Consider the following 20,170-nt stretch of genomic DNA (forward strand, 5'->3'; position numbering starts at 1 on the left):
AAACTAAAGTAATAGATAATAAATAACTGGCCACCGAACTGCCCCTCCGCAGGACAGAACTGACTGGCAACAGAAGGCCCAGTTTAAAGGACTTCAAGCAACTAGTGCTGGGAAAGCCTGTAAAAGTTGCCGCCAGCCAAAGTCGACAGCCCTGAGACAAGCCAACTGTCTCATTCAGTAGAAGGCAGCTATATACGCACATGGGGAGGAACCAAACATTAGCACTGATCGCAGCACCACACTTGCACGAAGAAAGACACATTTATTTATACTTCAAATGTACAGTATAAAATTTACAAGCTGTGATTCAGTATAAATAAACCAAGACAGCCTCTGGAAAAAAAAAACTAAGAAAAACACTACTATTTTGGCTCTTAAGCACACCCGAACGTGTCGACCAACAATTATACAATCGAATTCTGCAGATCCTCCGGAGGTAGAAAATGTCTCATGATCCATTGGCCATTGCATCTTCTTCCATCTCCTCTTCGGTTTCATCTGAAGGCCCTACGCAATACAGAGTTGTTAATAACTCAAGTCTGCCAGCCGGTTGATGAAGCCCACCCCAGCCCAAAGATCAGTGCTTTCCGGAATAAAAGGACATATTCTAAGGAAGCCATTTGTAAGGTCTGATGTCCTCATACCAAAATCAGCACACCTGACTAACAGTGCCAGGTGCATTTCCAAACTCTTCAGCTGCATCTTTTTGCAGGAATGTTGCTAGAGAGCAACAAGCAGTCAGGGTTTTGTTCACTTGACCATCTGGTGAAGCGGGCTCTAATCCACAAAAGCTCATCCTTCAACGCAACTAGCATTCTTCGAGATGTCATGAAACTCCCTTAGGAGCTCTGTATCCTGTTTCTGTCTTCTACTGTATTTGCGAAACGGGTTCCTGCTGGGCTTTTTCTACAAAAAAAGCCCTGTGTGAAACAATGGTGATGTCAGGGTGTGTAGCCTAATATGCAAAAAAGGCCTTGCTGGGCTTTTTCTACTAAATAAATTAAAAAAGCCCAGATCCCCTCTATACCTTCATCCAAATCATTTATAAAGGTGTTGAACAAAACAGGTCCCAGGACAGATCCTTGAGGTACTCCACTTGTCACTCCTCTCCAAGAGGATGAGGAACCATTCACAAGCACTCTTTGGGTGCGATCCGTCCATCATGTATATTTTACCTCTGTTGTTTATTCCTATTGTGAACACAGGCTAAGCTACATTAAAAACAGAGCCACCTGCAACATAAACTGCCCAGCCTCAAGCAACTACTTGTTATTATTACATTTATATGCTGTCTCTTGCCGCCAAGTGGTCTCGAGGCAGCTAACAATGAAAATATTGACATCAATTAGAAACAAAATATAAATAAAAGGCAGCCCACATAAACAGACCCAACTAATAAAGAGCTAAATGGAAGAGCTTTGCAGGTCCTGTGGAACTCAGATAAGTCCCACAGGGCCTACACACTGTCTGACAGCTGGTTCCACCAGGACAGGGCCACCACAAAGAAGGCTCTTGACCTGGTAGATGTCAGGCGAAAATCCTGGGGGCTCAAACACCAACTTGAAGAGGTGCTCAGCTGCCAACATGAAAAGCAGGATACCGCTGCTTACCTGCTTTTCGGTCTCTGCCAGGTATCTGCCCAGCTTGCAGCAACCCCTTGAGCCGCTCTACTTCAGCCAGTGTTGTGGCGTTAGCGATGGCATTCTTAAAGAAAAAAATGTCACTTAGCCAACATTTACAGTAGACTGCTTAACACATGAGAAAACACTATTTCACAGCAACCAAGTACATTTGCAACAGGTTCATCTGCGCGCTGAACAGAAGTTCAAAGGAGTGCCAAGATTCATGTTAATTTGATGCCAGAAACAGGAAACAGCGTTTGCATCCATAATGCTTTCATATTAACTCCATATTCACCCACCGCTACCCTATTTCCCACCCCACCCCCTTCAGAAACAGAGTTTAAAAAGCTCTGAAGCATCTAAGCTTAGTCTTTTGACAAGAAAAGACATGCACTCAGTAGCTGAGACGCACAACTTTCTGCCAATGTGCTGGCACACGGAAGGATCATTTAACTTGGTGGAAAGTGCTGTAAAGTTGCAGTTTACTTGCGGCAACCCCTTTGTGGGTTTTTCAAGGGAAAAGACAAGCAGAGGTGGTTTGCCACGGTCTGCACAGGGATTCGGGACTTCCCTGGTGGTCTCCCTTCCAAGTATTAACCAGGGCCAACCCAGCTTAGCTTCCAAGATCTTACAAGAATGGGGTAGGCCTGGGCCTTCTAAATCAGGGAATCCTTTTAATTTAATGCCAATTCAATAGCCAAGTTTTCACATCCCATTCAGCCTTGCAATTTCACATCTGTCCAAAAAGCTGGCTTTCCTGGCTAAAGCCATTACCTTGATTGCCTCAACATCTCCTGGAGACGGTCCGGCTTTCTTTTTGTCTGTTGGCAAACCGGCACCTGGGTTGAAACTTCAGAGGGAAAAGTGCATAATTAGAACTCAAAAGGATTCTCCTCTGCTTCTCCAAGCTTCCAAAGAGAAGCTCTTCGGAAGCACCAATTTCAATCAAGTGTAGTATCTTATCTTTGTTAACAAACTGATACAGAGAAGGAAGTCTCCTTCAGAAACACCAGCAAGGGGGGGCCTTCATTGACCCCCCATCCCTCTACATTTTCTCAGATGGATGGGATTTAACCTGTAAATTGTGGATGGGATTTAACCCCCTCCTTTTGATGCTGATGGATAGTTGGCATTTTATGGCATACTGGGGAACAACAAACTACTTCTGGAAAATGGTTACTTGTCTGTCATTCAAATCAAGGCAACCTGGGGCTGGCTGGGGGAGGGGGGGCAGCTGCTGGCTTTTTTGACTGCCTTGGGGTGCGAGCACAACAGCGGACAGAGGTGGTGTTTCTGAAGGCGGCTGCCTGTTTTCAAAGCGGTTACTCGTGTCTTACGTTTTGGTTCTCCTGGCAATATCCTTTGCAAGCTGTGCACCCCGCTTGCCCTTGAACATTTTCTCTGCCTCCTGACGTTCCTACAGCGATACCACACACACAAAGTTAATGCAACACAAAAAAAAACGCTGTGCACAGCACCCCACCCCACCCCAAGCATAACAAGGAGGCAATTATGGACAGAATGTTAAAAAAGATGCCAATGTTAAATTTAAGGCTGGGTGAGCTGAACCTAGAACCTTTCCTAGCAGACTTCTGTTTTCTGCTTCTCATCAGGTGGAGAGGAAGTTCATAAGAGTCTTTTCCCTCTAGTGCTGAGTATTACTTGCCTGGCGGAGATTCAAGTCCAGTAGCACCAGAGCAAGAGTTTTTTCAGTGTCAGCCCCTGCTACGTGGAATGCCCTCCCTGAAAGCATGAGGGCCCTGCAGGACTTACCACAATTCTGCAGGGCCTGTAAGACGGAAGCATTTAAACTAGCGTTTAACAAAAAAGGGGAAGGCGACCACCATTCCACAGCACTGACACCTGAACCATCCCAGTACAAATCCAGAGTGCCAAATAACATCTTATAATATCATTACGTGCGGGCGCTCAATAAGAATAAAAACCCGCCATCTGGATCCTGGCGAGTGAACCTGGAACCGTACTACTTTGTTATTTTTAACTGTTGTTTGCCGCCCTGAGCCCGTTAGGGGAGGGCAGGATAGAAATGCAATAAAACAAACCAATAAATGAAACCCAACAAGATTTCCAGGGTATGAGCTTTGAGAGTCACAGCTCCGCGCTTGGGACTCCCAAAAGCATATATCCCCCAAACATCTTCTGGTGCTACTGGACTCCACTCTTGCTCTTCTACTCTGCTACCTGCCTGAAACTAACTCTGCTGAATTTTTGCCTTTAGACCGCAGGCATCTCTACCTAGGACGCCCCCGAGGCCGAGCACAGCAGCCTGCGATGAACATGAGTTATGAGAAACTACATCTAACCCTCCTTGCCATGGCCAGCTTGCATTGCCACAGCCCGGCAAATATAAGGGTTGGATCCAAAGGTCACCTTCTGATAGAATAAAGCGTCTCTCCCAGCCGAGGGGAAGTTTCCTCTCTCGGCCCCCCAAACTCCCTGAAATACTGCTCTTGGAAGATAGAAGAGCCTCTGGAACAGTGGCATGAGTGAGAATGGCGATCTGCAGTTGAAGGAATCAGGAGAACTGCTATTCCCCATTTTCTGTTAGCAAAAAATGACTGATGGATCCAAGCCACATGGATTTAAGCATTCCTACTGCTGCTGGTTCGCAAAATACAAGAATACCCAAGACCTCAGCATCTTCCAAAAGGAGTCTAACAGTCATCTGGGCTGCCCTGGGCTGGCTGCAGACGTCAGATGTCAAGTCCCACCCCCTCCACACACTTTTTAAGCACCAGAATACCAATGAAACCCTCCATCCACAATAACTCAACATGACACCTGCAACCTGCCCTTTATGTAACACTGCAGTCAGGAATTGAAATAAAAGCCACAGTCAGATAAAACAAATAATATCAAGTTTCTCAGACAAATGGTTTATTAAGTGCCAATGTGCTTACTTTCAATTTCACTTTCTGGAAATCCAGCACTCTGACTTGTGGGACTTTAAAGATGACATACAGCCTATAATGCTTCTTATTCGTTACAGGGTTTCTCAAAACACTAAAGGAAACGGCAGGAGACGAAAGGAGAAAAAGGTATTTACACAATTTAAAAGCATGCACTGTTGAAGAGCTTTTACAGTTAAGAGTTACGCTAATTTTCTCAAATGTAGCTTTTCTTTCAAAGAGGGCAGCATCCACTATTATAGTTAAAGTTAATTCGGGATTTTAATACTTCTGAAATTCAAACACCATGCAAAGCTTACATTTATTCATTTTACAAAATTTACATCCTGCCCTCATGAGGGCCACCAAAGCAGCTAGTATTTAACATATATAAAATCACACCTGAAAAGTCATTAAAACAAACAAAAAATGCATCAATAGAACAATTAAAACCAGAGATAACATACATCCAAACTCATTAAAACGGACAATTAAAGTACTGGCAAGGAAGGAAGGATCACTGAATTAAGGATAACAGGAAGAGGATGATGAGAAGGAACATTTCAGATGCAGATTACTTTATGTTTATATTATTTTTTATTTTATCAGATTTCTATCCTGTTCTCCCCTGATGGGCTCAGGGTAGCTAACAACATCTTAGAAGCCCTTTTGTAGCGCCATCTACCAAAACAGCAGCGATGAGGAACGTATGTAACTAAAAACAACCCCTATCAGTTTGGTGTAGTAGTTAAGTGTGCGGACTCTTATCCAAGAGAACCAGGCTTGATTCCCCACTCTTCCACTTGCACCTGCTGGAATGGCCTTGAGTTAGCCATAGCTCTCACAGAGTTGTCCCTGAAAGGGCAGTTGCTGTAAGAGCTCTCTCAGCCCCAACCACCTCACAGGGTGTCTGTTTGTTGTGGGGGAAGAAGGTATGGGAGATTGTAAGCTGCTCTGAGACTGCTTGAGAGAGAAGGGTGGGGTATAAATCAGCAGGCTTCTTCTATCAAAATGGTCAAGTGGAGGTGCTGCTTGCTTTACACCCATTGCCAATGACTTACAGCCACTGGGCTGGATCCAGAAGAAAAGATCCTGGAAGACACTGGCAGAGGGGCTGTTTCCCCACCTTCCACTTTCCAAAGTGGCCAGCTGTTTGTCGTAAAAAAAAAAATCTTCTGAAAGTCCACAGGGCCACGCAAACAAAAACGCATATGGAACGACAACCACGAGGAAGCAGCAGGTAAAGCTGCCTTCTCTCTCTTCCACTGAGGCAAGTGATGAGCAGAAGAGGAAGAAGGAAGCCTTGCTCAAAGCAGCTTACAACTGAAAACACCGAATCACTGATACAGAAAACCAACAAACCTTTAAAGCAAGTCCAAGTTTTAAGCTGTTGTTTTACAAATATTTTAAGCTGAAGTTGTTGAATTATCATGTTGTAAGCCGCCCTGAGACACTTAGGTGAGAAGGGCGGGGTATAAATCTTAATATAAATAAAATAAAAATAAATAAATAAAAACAGCCTCACAGAGCAGGGCCTTATATAGTAGCGTAGTTCATTTGCCCTGACCCTTAAGGAGGATTTTTTTTTTTTGGGGGGGGGGGGGGATAAACAGCGTTTAGGCTAAAAGATAACTTCAGTTTAAATCAGAACACGACGGCTCCAAAATTGCTCCATTCACAAGTTCTGCTTTGACAACGGAGGGAAATTTTCACTCCCCAGTGGAATGCTTGTTAAGGACAATCAAAGGAGAAGTGCTCCAATGGGAGTGACAGAAGAAAGCCTGCTATGCATGGTGGTCACTTCAGTCTCTCTGCAGGATGACATCTTTTTGCAGGTCCTTACCTAGCTGCCCTCCATCTGGGTGTCTTGCAGGCTGACCTTGGACCTGTCATTCTCTCTCAAGCTAGCCTACTTTCGAAGGGGGGGGGCGTCGTTGGGAGGGGCTGAGCAATATACCTATACACAGGGCTGGCCCTGCCACTAGGCAAACTAGGCGACTGTCTAGGGCGCTGTTTTTCTGGGGACACCGAACTGGTCACCCACCCATGTGACTCAGTGACATTATCGGGGGGGGGGGGGGCGTCAGAAGTTAGCCTTGCCTAGGATGCCAGGCAGTCTAGGGCCAGCCCTGCCTATATATGGCATACGTATGTTTTTAAAGCAGCCTGCATGTGTTCAGCTTTCCACTTAAAAATCCACTAAAAAAACCTCTAGGAAAATAAAGCAGATGCTCTCAGAAGCCAGAAAAACACTTTTGAGGGCTGAATGTTGACAAGCTCCAGTGACAAAGGCAGACAGACTAAATTAGCTCACAAAAATGAAGGTGCATCATACCTCAAGTAAGTCAGCGATTTAATCGTCGCCAAGGGATCTAGGTCGCCCTAAATAAGAACAGAAAACAGGAGAACTTCAAAACATGTACGTTATGGACAGCGTTCCCTCTAAGCTGAGTGTGAGCCAGCTCAGTTTTCTAGTCTCCGGCTCACATACTTTTGTCTCGGCTCAGGAAGGCTGGCCCCGGAGCAGACTAATCGATGCAGGAGCTCACAACTTTAATGCCAATAGCTCACAGAGTAGAATTGTTTGCTCACAAGGCTCCACAGCTTATAGTTCACAGGCAGACAAGAAAGCTGCTATCAAACAAAACTAACTCCTTCAAGATCAGTCAGTTGCACAAACATACAAGGACTGAGTTCATTTTAAGAATGTTTTAAGAATGTCTACGCTTAACACATCTCATGTGAAATATACTGGTGTCTCAGCTGCACTGTTTCATATTTGTAAAGGTCAGGCAACTAATCCAAAACGTACCCAACTACACAAGAAGAAAACTTCTCTGTGGCCTCAGGGCTTCCACCTGGGGGTATGCAGATCTTCCAGAGGAATGAGATCAAGGGCCACACCACACATGACTTTTCCCTCTGTTGTTCCCACCTCCACTCATACATGCAATCATGAGAAAAGCATTCATCACACTAGAGCCAGTGTCCTGGGTAGAGAGTCAAACTAGGATGTGGAAGATGCAAGTTCAAATCCTCACTGCCATGGAAACTTGCTGGGTAACCTCAGGCACACAGACTCAGCCAGACCTACCTCATAGTGGCTGAGAGTCAGTTTGGTGTAGTGGTGAAGTGTGCGGACTCTTACCTGGGAGAACCAGGTTTGATTTCTCACTCCTCCACATGCAGCTACTGGAGTGACTTTGGGTCAGTTATAACTTTCAGAGATGTTCTGCTCAAGAGCTGTTTCTGTCAGAACTCTCCCAGCCCCACCCACCCCCACAGGGTGTCTGTTGTGGGGACAGGAAGGGAAGGAGATTGTGAGCTGCTCTGAGACTCCAAGTGAAGGGCGAGGTATAAATCCAATATCTTTGTCTCTTCTTGTTGTTGGGATGATTAAATGGAAGGAAGGGGGAGTTGTATGTCACTCTGGGTTTCTACAAATGCACCCTCATATTATGTCTGGCGAATATACTTTTTGCTCTAGTCACAGTTGTAGTGTAACAGACTACATTACTATTTTCCCAAGCTTGAATAGGTGGATTTTAGATTTTATTGTGGGTATACATGACGATAGCGATCACTTTCCATCGATCACTGTCTTGCATTGTCAGAATTTGTCATATCTTCCCTCCCTGCTCATTTCTCCATGTGAAAATCTGCCTGCCTGAGAGTCAGATGGGCCATACGAATAAAAGTGGATATTAGCCAGCTATTACACTCTGATAGGGCCTAGGAGCTATTGCATAAGTTAACATTGAAAATCCCCTTGCCTTTTTTTGTTTGCATATGATAGTCTGGTGGATACCGTTGATTGCCCATAGTTGCTCCGGAGTTAACACAGACAGACGTGGTGCAATAGAGCAGGGGTCCCCAACCCCCAGTCCGTTGACTGGTACTGGTCCGTGGCCTGTTAGCAACCAGACTGTGAGTTGTATAATTATTTCATTATATATTACAATGTAGTAATTATAATAAGACGACATTGGATTTATATCCCGCCCTCCACTCGGAATCTCAAAGTGGCTCACAATCTCCTTTTATCTTCCTCCCCCACAACAGACACCCTGTGAGGTGGGTGGGGCTGAGAGAGCTCTCCCAGCAGCTGCCCTTTCAAGGACAGCTCTGCAAGAGCCATGGCTGACCCAAGGCCATTCCAGTAGCTGCAAGTGGAGAAATGGGGAATCAAACCTGGTTCCCCCAGAGAAGAGTCTGCACACTTAACCACCACACCAAAATAAAGTGCACAATTGTATCATCCGAAAACTATTGCCTGCCCCGCCCCCAGCTGTGGAAAAACTGTCTTCCGCAAAACCGGTCCCTGGTGCCAAAAAGGTTGGGAACTACTGCAAAAGAGAATAGCTTTGTGCCGCCTACCATGCCTATCAAAACAGTAAAGATGCTATTACACCCCACAGGTAATTCATATTAAAGAAACAACCCCAAGCTGTCACTACTTAAAAGACTGCAACACACTAGGAGCTGGGACTTATTAAGGCATCTTTATCTAAGAACAGCAAACAATTCTGGGCTTTCACTGCTGAGACATTTATGGGCCACTGCACATCTCCCAGTTGTCAATATCTACCCAGACTTGTGGAGACCGTTTCCAAAATATCTTCTTCAATCCCACCATTGCCTCACTTGAGCGACAAGGAATTATTACCTTTTGCTTTGCCCAAATGGCCCTAAATTAATCCAACTGAAATTAAATGCCTAATTAAAAAAAACCCTAAAAGCCGATTAGGCCTCTGGTCCGGATGGTCTTCCACCAGAACTGTTTAACGACCATCTGGATTGGTAGGTTTCTCCACTAACTGCTCTTTTTACTTTAATAGACTCTACAAGTTACATTAGCTCTATAAGAAAGAAGTTGGCCCCTGTAATCGTTACTACATTCGAGCCTTCTCCTAATTACAAAACAAATGGTTAATTTATTCCAAAACAAATACACTTTTTTAAAAAAAAAGTTATAAAGAAGCATTTTTAACCATGTTAGGTAAGCTTTCTTCAAAAGTGACTCATTCACATTTCTTCTCTTCTTGGGTTGGAAATATGGGGTCTATTGAGAGTTAGAAAATGAAACATGGATTCGAGAAGAAGGCAGAACCACAACAACTTCATGGCGCATCTGACCCAACTGACAACATTGGGGCAGCCAACTGAGTGGCATACTGACTCTGCCCACAACCAAGATAAGCGATACTTCCCTATAGAGATTAACAGTTCAAGCAACTGTGCGAGCTAGCCCTGAAACTCCAGAAACATCTTTGTTTCGCATGCCGAGTTAATAATATCATGCTGAGACTACTGAGATTCTGGCAGGATAAACAAGTGCAAGGTTTCCCAGCTGCAACTGAAGGCAGAGAGCCAGTCACTCTTTACAAACACAACACGCAAAGACAACCCATCCTTACTTTTATTCCTTTCTTGAAAAGTATAAACAGAATCCCAGGGGAGACTAAACTGCAGTTCTCTGTGGCTCTCTTCTGTGTAAACCAATATACAATTAAAAGTCTCAAATGTGCCAGCAATGATGCAAGAAAAGGAAACCCACCAGTCAAAATGACAGGCGGTTTGGCAGAAGACTTCGGCTCCCCCCCGCCACCCAAACAATTTTTCACAGAACAGAATGTGGCCATAAAACTCAGAAGTTATTTATTTTGTACACATCAAATAGGGGGCCTTATCAAGAATTTTTTCCCCCTTCGGAAACCAGCCAGATTTATAATCTTTCACAATGATACACTCTCAGTTCTTTGACTGCTTAATGATTTGCCTTTTGGGTACATTCTCGTTACTGAACATGGCTGGAGTGTGGGAAGAGGTTTATGTTAACTGACGCTTAATAAAATTTATGGGAGTCATTTTATATTACATTCTGATTTTGGAAAGATTAAGACTGCTATACTTAACATAAACACACAACCGCCCTCCTTTCCAGCAAATCCATTTCCTCGCTCAGACACGCAAAGGAACCAGTAGCGGCTGCGGACATGCAATCTGTGATGCTCCAGATACAGTGCTACCCGGGACCCTTAACTGAGGGAAGGAGCAGCTGTGTTGCCAAAACATTTATGGGGGAAGAAGGATTGTTAACTCAGGAAGGAGACCAGCGATAGAAGAGGCTGTGAAACTGCAAATAATGATCTCAGCCATATGGATATTTGGCATTTGGTGCTTAGCAAAATTTGGCTACTGGTAGACAATTTACCTTCCTGTTTATAGCTCTATGCGTAGGAATCCTAGCAAGCAGAGTAAAAGATGTTAGTAATCAAGGGTATTTCCCATTTAATATGGATTTTGCTTCTGGTGCTCAGGAGTCTGTGGTTTTTCTAGCGCATTTCAACTGCAGAAACCTAAAACGAACATTCACTACCATCCAGAGACTGCAAGGAAATCCACACACAAAAAAATCCACACTACCATCCACACACAAAAAGGCACCTCCAATTCTCCTGACTTGCACAGGGACATGTCAGGGCTTCAGATCTGCTAACAGCATACCTTTCCTGGGAAGGCAAGTAACAGCAGCCCTCGTGCAATACATTATATCTTTTAAAGGATATTACAGAGTTGGGGAAAGTACAGAAGAGGATTAAGGGGCTGAGGCACCTTTCCTATGAGGAACGGCTGGAAAGTCTGGGGCCTGAGTCTAAGAAAACAGACAGCTAAGGAGAAAACAGACAGCTAGACTCAGACAGCTGAGTCTAAGGAAAACAGACAACTTTATAGCACCCCTGTGTCATTCTGCAGCCAGTTTAGGTATATATCAAAAGGCATGGAATGATACCCCATTACTTTTCTGGTAATGGACTCCCCATTCCAGCACCTAGCCTTTACCCTGGCTCGTCTAAATGCCTTCCCAGCGATAGTCCTTCTGGGCAGATTTAGGCAAATACCTTTTCAAAGTAGGCTATGCCCATGTGAATCAGAAACCCTTTAGTCGCTATCTCATATTATTTGAGAGTGCCTTCTCCTTGCCTTACAACGTAAACAATTCTTGTCTAAATACCTTCAGCACAGTGTTTTCGCCAAGGGGGAAAAAATTAATTTACCTTTTAGAAGATGTCAACCCTCAAGCTACAGCATGTGTTGCAAAATTTTTAGCAGCAGCTTATAAAACTAACTCTAAGCACACCACTGTATCCTAACTGTTCGATGCCTATGTATCCTAGACTTGTATTACTGGCTATTATTTTAATTGAATGTTTCACGTTCCTATTTTGATCATTTCTCAGGCCTCTGTATTGATTCCTGATGGTAAATTACCAGTGCTTTTATGCCAATAAAGGTATGAATTGGGGAAAAAAGTTTCTAAAATTATGCATGGTATGGAAAAGTGAGTGAAGAGAGAGCTTTTTCTCCCCCATAATACTAGAATTAGGAGGCGCCAAACGATGAGCGGCAGGTTCAAGACAGACGAAAGGAAATACTACTTTACTCAATGCGTGATTATCTATGAGATGCAATCAGTGGACAAAGTGATGGCCATGAGTATAAACCTTAAAAAGATTAGATGGATTAATGGCTTCATCAATGGCTACTAGCCAGAGCGAGTAAAGGGAACCTTTATTTTGCCGGAGAGCCGGTTTGGTGTAGTGGTTAAGTGTGCGGACTCTTTTCTGGGAGAACCGGGTTTGATTCCTCACTCCTCCACTTGCACCTGCTAGCATAGCCTTGGGTCAGCCATAGCTCTGGCAGAGGTTGTCCTTGAAAGGGCAGCTGCTGTGAGAGCCCTCTCCAGCCCCACCCACCTCACAGGGTGTCTGTTGTGGGGGAGGAAGGTAAAGGAGATTGTGAGCCGCTCTAAGACTCTTCGGAGTGGAGGGCGGGATATAAATCCAATATCTTCATCATCTTCTTCAATATCTTCTTTATATACAGAGATAGCATCAGGAGAAGGCATTGGCATCAATGCCCCGTTTACTGGCCCTTCAGAGTAACTGGTTGGCCAGGATACTCAATTAGGGTTATGCTCTTTGTTGAAAGATCTGGCTTCTCTTTAATGTTACCAAAATGGAGAAGCTCCCTCAGAGTTATCAGCTGAAAGAGGCTGGAGAAAGGCTTCTCCTAGGAGGGGTGCTGCCAGTAACAGTTAGCCAATGCTGAGCTACATCAGCCAAGGTATCAGAAAAGGTATATATAATGGGGTGGGATAGAAAGGGTGAAACTGGAGGAGGACAAACAGAAAGGGCAAATAGAGCCTGGTAAAGAAGAGAGTGTACCATTGAGGGAGGAAAGGCCAGAGACCTCCAGGGGAAGCAATGGGGAAGGGGGAGCAAAATGATGGAAAGGAGGGAAAGGTAGGGCTGCAAAGACTGCTGGAGGAATATGGTGGGAGGGTTTTGGCTGCCAGAGGTCAATTTTTATGCAGTTTTGCCATTCTGGATCATGTCTATGTTTCTGTTTCATTATTTTATGCCATTAAAGGTTTTGGAATCTCTGAATTTTCTCTCTCTCTCTCTTGACAGAACTGGAAGTTGTGTGCTATGCACAGAAGCAGCTGTGGCTTTGAGGTCTGCTTGTCAAAGCTTTCAGATATCAGCACTCTGCTGTAACACACTGTGTGGCTGCTGTCCATCAGAAGTGGGCCACAACACAGGAATGGTGCAACCGCCATTTCAACCCTGTACTTTCAAACAGCAGTTTTTTAAAGACCCACCATTCAGGCATTTGCTTTCACTGCTAGTCCATATGAATGAGCCAAATGAGAGAAACCAGATACGCAGCTGCAGCAGTTCATTTATTTCCAGTCCTCCCAAGCGGTAATATCAACACCTCTGTGCATGCCTATTGCCATCAGAAGCTGCTCCCATTATTGTACCTATGGCCTCTTCTCTTTCATTGTTCCAAACAAAGCCATTTACAGAATAGCAGCTGCATAAAACTGGGGGGAAGGGAGGGGGCCTTTTAACTTTTCTACCAACTAAAGCTCTGTAAAAGAACACCATTTTCTAATATGCTGCATCTCATTTTAAATGAAATCAAGTGTGTACACTACCAACAGCAGTTTTAACAGTCCTCTGGCAAACTGCCTTCTAATACGGACACTGAGAGCCAGTTTGGTGTAGTGGTTAAATGTGCAGACTCTTATCTGGGAGAACCAGGTTTGATTTCCCGCTCCTCCACTTGCAGCTGCTGGAATGGCCTTGGGTCAGCCATGACTCTCGCAGAGCTGTCCTTGAAAAGGCAGCTTCTGTGAGAACTCTCTCAGCTCCACCCACCTCACAGGGTGTCTGTTGTGGGGGAGAAAGATATAGATTGTAAGCCACTCTGAGTCTGATTCAGAGAGAAGGGCGGGGTATAAATCTGCAGTTTTCTTATTCTTCTTCAAGTATGTCAAAAATCCCTGCTAAGGAATCAGTACATGGCAGAAAAACATGGCAGAACAAAGCCCAAGGAATTCTCGTCCAAATTTTGAACCAACATCTTCCTAGAGATTTAGGCAACTGGCTTAACACTCTTTTGACTCAATCCATCCTTGCCTCGACTTACCAGTTCCATGATGTTATTGTTGGTAAGAATGAGTTCCTTCAGATTTAGTAAAGACTGTTCAAGTCCCTCACCTATTCGGCTGGAATAATAAGAGGGGGAAAGAAAAGAAAAACATAGAATTAAAAGACGAGGCATATTATCTTGTTCCAAACTCAGCAGTTTTTGCTCAGCTGACAATCATGTTAAGAGATCTGATCGACAATCAATAGTATTTTAAAAGGCACAAGCCTCAGAAGGGCTCTTTGATAGAGGTGTCAAACTCATATGATGGCTGGATCTGACATATATGAGACCTTGTCAGGCTGGGCCATGTTGGGCCAGGCTATGTGTGAACCTATTTAAGATTAGGTAGCAGAGATACAAACTTTTTAAAAGACACAGACAAACACAATTTTTTTTAAAAGCTTAAAATAAAACATGCTTAAAATATTAGTGCTTGTTGGTCTTAAAGATGCTTTCTTTGCATCTCTTCCATGGGATCTAGGGAATTGGGCAAAGCAAGTTCTGGCTCTTTCCTTCCTTCCCCATGGAACCAGGAGGGAGAGGAGCCTCAGCCAATGGAATGAAGAGGCTTGGCTCAGTAGCTCTGCTGTGCAACTGAGAGAGCCTGGCAAAGCAAGCTATTCCTCCCCCCTTCCTCCCCAAGGGAGGAGTCTCAGACTATGGAGAAAATAGAGGCTTTGCTCTGTAGCTCCTGCTTTGCAAAGCAAGCTGTTATGTAGAAGGAAGCAAGAGAGAGGGAGAAGGAAGCAGATATCAGCCAGTTGCTCAGGGGCCTGATAAGAGCCCTCTGGAGGCCTGATTCAGCCCCTGAGCCACATGCTTGACACCACTGACTTACCTTAATCTGTTGTTATTCATCAGCAATGTTTTCAGCCTTCTCAGCAGGGGAAACCCATCCAGCTTCCGAATCTCATTGTCAGAGAAGTCAATGGCATCAAACTGGTCCAGAGTGGCACCCAGGTTCTCAATCACTGGAATCTTATACCCTGGGGGGTAAGGGAGAAAGAAGCAGGGAGTTAGCTGCAGCCAACAAAGGGAAAGGGAAAGCCAGCATTTTGTGTCTGTTAGCAGTGGACTAGAATCTGGGAGATCAAGGTTCAAATCCCCACTCTGCCATGGGGGCTTGCTGGGTGACTTCAGGTTAGTCAAACACAGGACTGCTGTGAGGGTAAAATGAAAGAGAGAATGATGCTCTGAACTGCTCTGGTTCCCCACTAAGGAGACAAGCAAGTTATATTTAAATAAATGGCCTGAACTCACTTCCTCAGACACACCAAAGCATGACAATGGAAGCAACACTTCAGTGGTTGGAGAGAAGAGAATATTCAGGAATAGCTTTCCTAAGGAAGGTGGTAAACTGAGATGCAAAAGTCTGGAAAAAGGAAGGAAGGAAAAATAGAAGGAAATTTAGTATGCATTCCCCTGGGCTCTTTTTTCAATTTTTCCAATGGAAAGCTCTGGGAAAAAATTACTTTTAAGTGTTTTATCTTTCAGAAAGAGTAAAAGGCTTTTTAAAAAGGTAACGATAGCCCCCTGTGCAAGCACCAGTCGTTTTCGACTCTGGGGTGACGTTGCTTTCACATTTTCACAGTAGACTTTTTACAGGGTGGTTTGCCATTGCCTTCCCAGTCATGTACACTTTCCCCCCAGCAAGCTGGGTACTCATTTTACCGACCTCAGAAGGATGGAAGGCTGAGTCAACCTGGAGCCGGCTACCTGAACCAGCTTCCGCTGGGATCAAACTCAGGTCGTGAGCCGAGGGCTTACCACTCTGCGCCACAGGGCTCTTTAAAAAGCTTTTCAGGACAAGGTTTTTGACTCTCAATACCATTTTAAAAGACTGGGGTATTTTTTCTCCAGCAGATAAACTGACAAATTTGAGGAACACTGAAAAGATCTTCTACCAACTACTCTTGTGTTCTAAGAGAAAAGCTTTCTCTTACAAAGCATTTCAGTCATTTCAAAAGGTACAGGAGAAAAAAAGTTAATACAAAAGCTACAGTATCATTGGGGTGCAGAAGCCTGCATGTTTTCTCAGGCACTGACTCTACTTGCAGCTTTTCTCACAGAAAAATAAGGTACTTAAACGTCTGAATTCCATGAACACACAAAAACTCCAATAAAACACACAAAAACTCAAATTTAGAGGCCCTCCCCCTGCTTCAAAGTCATCAGAAAGTGGGGGTAGTGGGGGGGGGGGGAGGGAAATATCTGCTGGATACTCCATTATTCTCTATGGAGACCAATTTCTATAGGAAATAATGGAGAATTGATCTGCGAGTGTCTGGGGCTCTGGGGAGACTGCTTTCGACATAGAGGCGCCAAATTTGCAGCATATCATCCAGAACCTCTCTTCAAAACACCCTCCGAGTTTCAAAATGATTGGACCAGGAGGTCCAGTTCTATGAGCCCCCAAAGGAGGTGCCCGTATCCTTCACTATTTCCAATGGAGGGAAGTCATTAAAAAGGTGTGCGTTCCCTTTAAATGTGATGGCCAGAACTCCCTTTGGAGTTCAGTCACGCTTGTCACACCCTTGCTCCTGGCTTCGCCCCCCCAAGTCCCCAGATAGTTCTTGAATTGGACTTGGCAACTCTATATGGATGCTAGCTTAATTATACAGCGGGTATTTTAAAAGACGTTTAGGTTTATCTTATGGAAAAGTTTTAGACAATTGAGCCCGCTTCGGCAGGAAGGGCGGGATTTATCAATCAATAAAATAAATATCTTTTAGCGCCCCCTCCCCTCCCCGCCACCCAATCTCCATTTTGGGAGAAAACCCCATTTCCTTCTATAGCTTCAAAACTCCCTGGAATGTTACCCCTCTAGGCTCCCACGCCACGAGTTAGGGGGCGAAGCCCCTGCCCTTTCCCTGCCGCCCGATACGCAGTCGGGCTGCTCAACCCCGGCCCGCCGCTGAAGCACCCGAACACGCTCGGGGGACACAAAACGCCAGGCGCCACATGACCCTCGCGCGCCACCGTCGCCACAAAACGACGGCTTGATTAACACCGCCTCGGGCCTACTGAGGCCTGGCACCAACACGCTCTCCTCGTCCTCCTCACCGCGTAGGTCAAGCTCGCGGTCCCGCACGGCGTTGGTGTACTGCGCCGCCTGCTCGATCAGCTCCGCCGTCAGCTTCACCATCTTTCCACAGCACTCTGCTCCGCCAGGGACGACGTCAGAAACCACGCATGCGCGCCCTCTCCTTTCGGCCGCTGCGCAATCTGGGAAGCCGAGCACCGAGAGATGGATGAAAGCAAATAGAGCGCCGAGGCGTGGAGCGGCTGTCTTTGAAGGCGGGGAGGCTACCCTGTCGCCGTGGTGATGCTGAGAGTTGGAGGCCTAGTGGCTTAATCCGGGGGCACTTTTCAAACAAACCAAGTTTAATACTGGGTTTAAGATTTCGTGTGCACGCACACTTCTTCAGAACACCACACATGGTTTTCAATTGCAAAAACTTTGATAGCCAAAAAATGGAAAAAAACACACATACCCCACCCTCCAAAGTTGGTACAATAAAATTAGAAACATTTCTTCGGGCAATTCCCTCTAGAGATGGTTAGGATGGAGAAAGTAGAGAAAGAAGTACTTTTCTCCCTTTCTCACAATACAGGAACTCGTGGGCATTCAATGAAATTGCTGAGCAGTCGGGTTAAAACGGATAAAAGGAAGTCCTTCTTCACCCAAAGGGTGATCAACATGTGGAATTCACTGCCACAGGAGGTGGTGGCGGCTACAAGCATAGCCAGCTTCAAGAGGAGATTGGATAAAAATATGGAGCAGAGGTCCATCAGTGGCTATTAGCCACAGTATGTATGTGTGTGTGTATATATATGTGTGTGTGTGTGTGTGTGTACACACACACACATATATATTGGCCACTGTGTGACACAGAGTATTGGACTGGATGGACCATGTTCTTATGGATTGTTGTTGGAGCCATAAGTGGCCCTGCTAATAAGTTTTCATTACTTCAATAATATAGAAGTTGTGATGCCTTAAGATCTGAGAGAGGTGGACAGAAATGGGAATCGTTAGCGGCTCCGCAGTGTCTGAGGCTACTGTTCTTGAATTTGATCATCTTCCATATACAGTTTGATGAATATGTTCAGTACTTTGGTCAGATTCAATTATTAAGAGTCTATTGACAGTTCAGTTGTATTTGTGATTGTTGTAAGTTTCCACAGACCTGTGGTCAGTCTTTATTGTTTCTAGGCCAAATTATCAATTGCTTTGCATTGAACATTTTGATGTTTCATTTCAGGGAATATTAGTATAAAGATGTTCGTATGAAGTTATAGAGATGGAGAAACAAGTGCTTGCAGAATCCAGTTTAGGACCAGCCTGTCCCACTTGGAGGATTTAGCAGTGGATACTTCCTTCTAGCAGAGGGCCCTCAGCTTGGGAAGTAGGCTAGGGTTACCAAGTCCAATCCAAGAAATATCTGGGGACTTTGGGGGTGAAACCAGGAGACACTGGGGGTGGAGCCAGGAGCAAAGGTGTGACAAGCATAACTGAACTCCAAAGGGAGTTCTGGCCGTCACGTTTAAAGGGACCACACACCATTTTAAATGCCTTCCTTCCATAGGAAATAATGAAGGGCTCATAGAATTTTGGGGCTCATAGAATTGGATCCCCTGGTCAAATCTCTTTGAAACTTGGGGGATATTTTGGGGAGAGGCACTGGATGTTATACTAAAAATGTGGTGCCTCTACCTCAAAAAACAGCCCCTCCAGAGCCCCAGATACCTGCAGATCAATTCTCCATTATTTCCTATGAGAATAATAGAGTTCCCAGCAGACTTTCCTCCCCCCCACCCCGCTTTCTGATGACCCTGAAGCAGGGAGAGGGCCTCTAAACTGGGGGACACCCTGCCCCCACCTGGGGATTGGCAGCTCTAAGGATCCAGTTTAGGATCAGCCTGTCCCACTCTGAGGATTTACCAATAGGTACTTCCTTCTAGCAGGTGGCCTCATTGAGAGCCAGTTCGGTGTAGTGGCTAAGTGTGCGGACTCATATCTGGGAGAACCAGGTTTGATTCCCCACTCCTCCTCTTGCAGCTGCTGAAATGGCCTTGGGTCAGCCAGAGCTATCACAGGAGTTGTCCTTGAAAGGGTAGCTTCTGGGAGAGCTCTCTCAGCCCCACCACCTCACAGGGTGTTTGTTGTGGGGGAGGAAGATAAAGGAGATTGTAAGCTGCTCTGAGACTCTTGAGTGGAGGGCGGAATATAAATCCAATGTAGTCTTCTTCTTCTTGGGAAGTAGGCCCAGCCTTATCCCAGGAGCCTCCCAAGCCACAAGGCCCCCCTCACCCCACCAATGCATTTTCTTTTTTAAAAAAACACCCAAAACCCACAAACAGCCTCTTGCTTGTAAGATCTATTTTTTTTATTTTTTATTTGTTTGTTTTATATCCCACCCTCCCTGCTGAAGCAGGCCAGCCACCTAGGATTGCCAGCTCCCAGGTGGGAAATACCTGAAGATTTTAGGGGTGTAGAGTAGAGATGGAGGGCTTGGGAGGAGTGGGGCCTCTAACAGATATACTGCAGTCAACTCCTGCAAAGCAGCCATTTTGTGTCACCTGGGGGAGGAGTCAGTTCTAATTCTGGGAGACCTGCACAAACCAGGAACCAAGCCAAAAACAAAGCAGGGGGCAAGCAAACCTCCCTTCCTAGTAAATCACCCTCTCCCCACAAAAAGAAGAAGAGATAGGAGCAATATTTCCTCTAAGCTGTGGACCCCTGTGAGCTAAAATTCTATTTTGTGAGCTACTGGGGCCATTTTCCCTAGGCTAAGACAAAAATGCGTGAGCTGGAGGCTAAAAAACTGAGCTAGCTCACATCGACTAAGATAAAACAGGGAACAGCGGAGAAACAAAGCGAAGACAGAAAATATAACACCTCCCCCCCCCCCCAAGAGCCTAAAGGGGTAAAGGATAAAAAAAAAAAATGAGCATCTGTTAGCTCACACCAGAAACTAGAACACAACCTAACTGGTAGCCAAATTGCTGACATATTTTCCTTTAGAAAAGAGTAAGAGTTCAGGTAAGGTATCCGAAGAACTGAGCAGTGACTCACAAAAATTCATACCCTTAAAAAAAGTAATCTTTAAGGTGCTACTGGACTCTTTTCTACTG

At 45.0% G+C, this 20,170-nt stretch overlaps 1 protein-coding gene across 1 annotated transcript; it reads right to left on the reverse strand.

Moving 5' to 3' along the window:
- Positions 1-242: 242 nt before the first annotated feature.
- SNRPA1 (small nuclear ribonucleoprotein polypeptide A') lies at positions 243-17,367 on the reverse strand. Its single transcript, XM_060259861.1, has 9 exons — positions 17,096-17,367; positions 14,871-15,018; positions 14,030-14,108; positions 6,867-6,913; positions 4,544-4,646; positions 2,960-3,039; positions 2,397-2,472; positions 1,611-1,704; positions 243-507 (listed from the first exon to the last, which is right to left on the reverse strand). Exons 1-9 carry the CDS (start codon positions 17,175-17,177, stop codon positions 449-451), a joined length of 768 nt encoding a protein of 255 aa, XP_060115844.1. The 5' UTR covers positions 17,178-17,367; the 3' UTR covers positions 243-448.
- Positions 17,368-20,170: the final 2,803 nt, after the last annotated feature.

Source organism: Heteronotia binoei, chromosome 19 (assembly GCF_032191835.1).
Source record: "Heteronotia binoei isolate CCM8104 ecotype False Entrance Well chromosome 19, APGP_CSIRO_Hbin_v1, whole genome shotgun sequence".
NCBI lineage: Eukaryota > Metazoa > Chordata > Lepidosauria > Squamata > Gekkonidae > Heteronotia > Heteronotia binoei.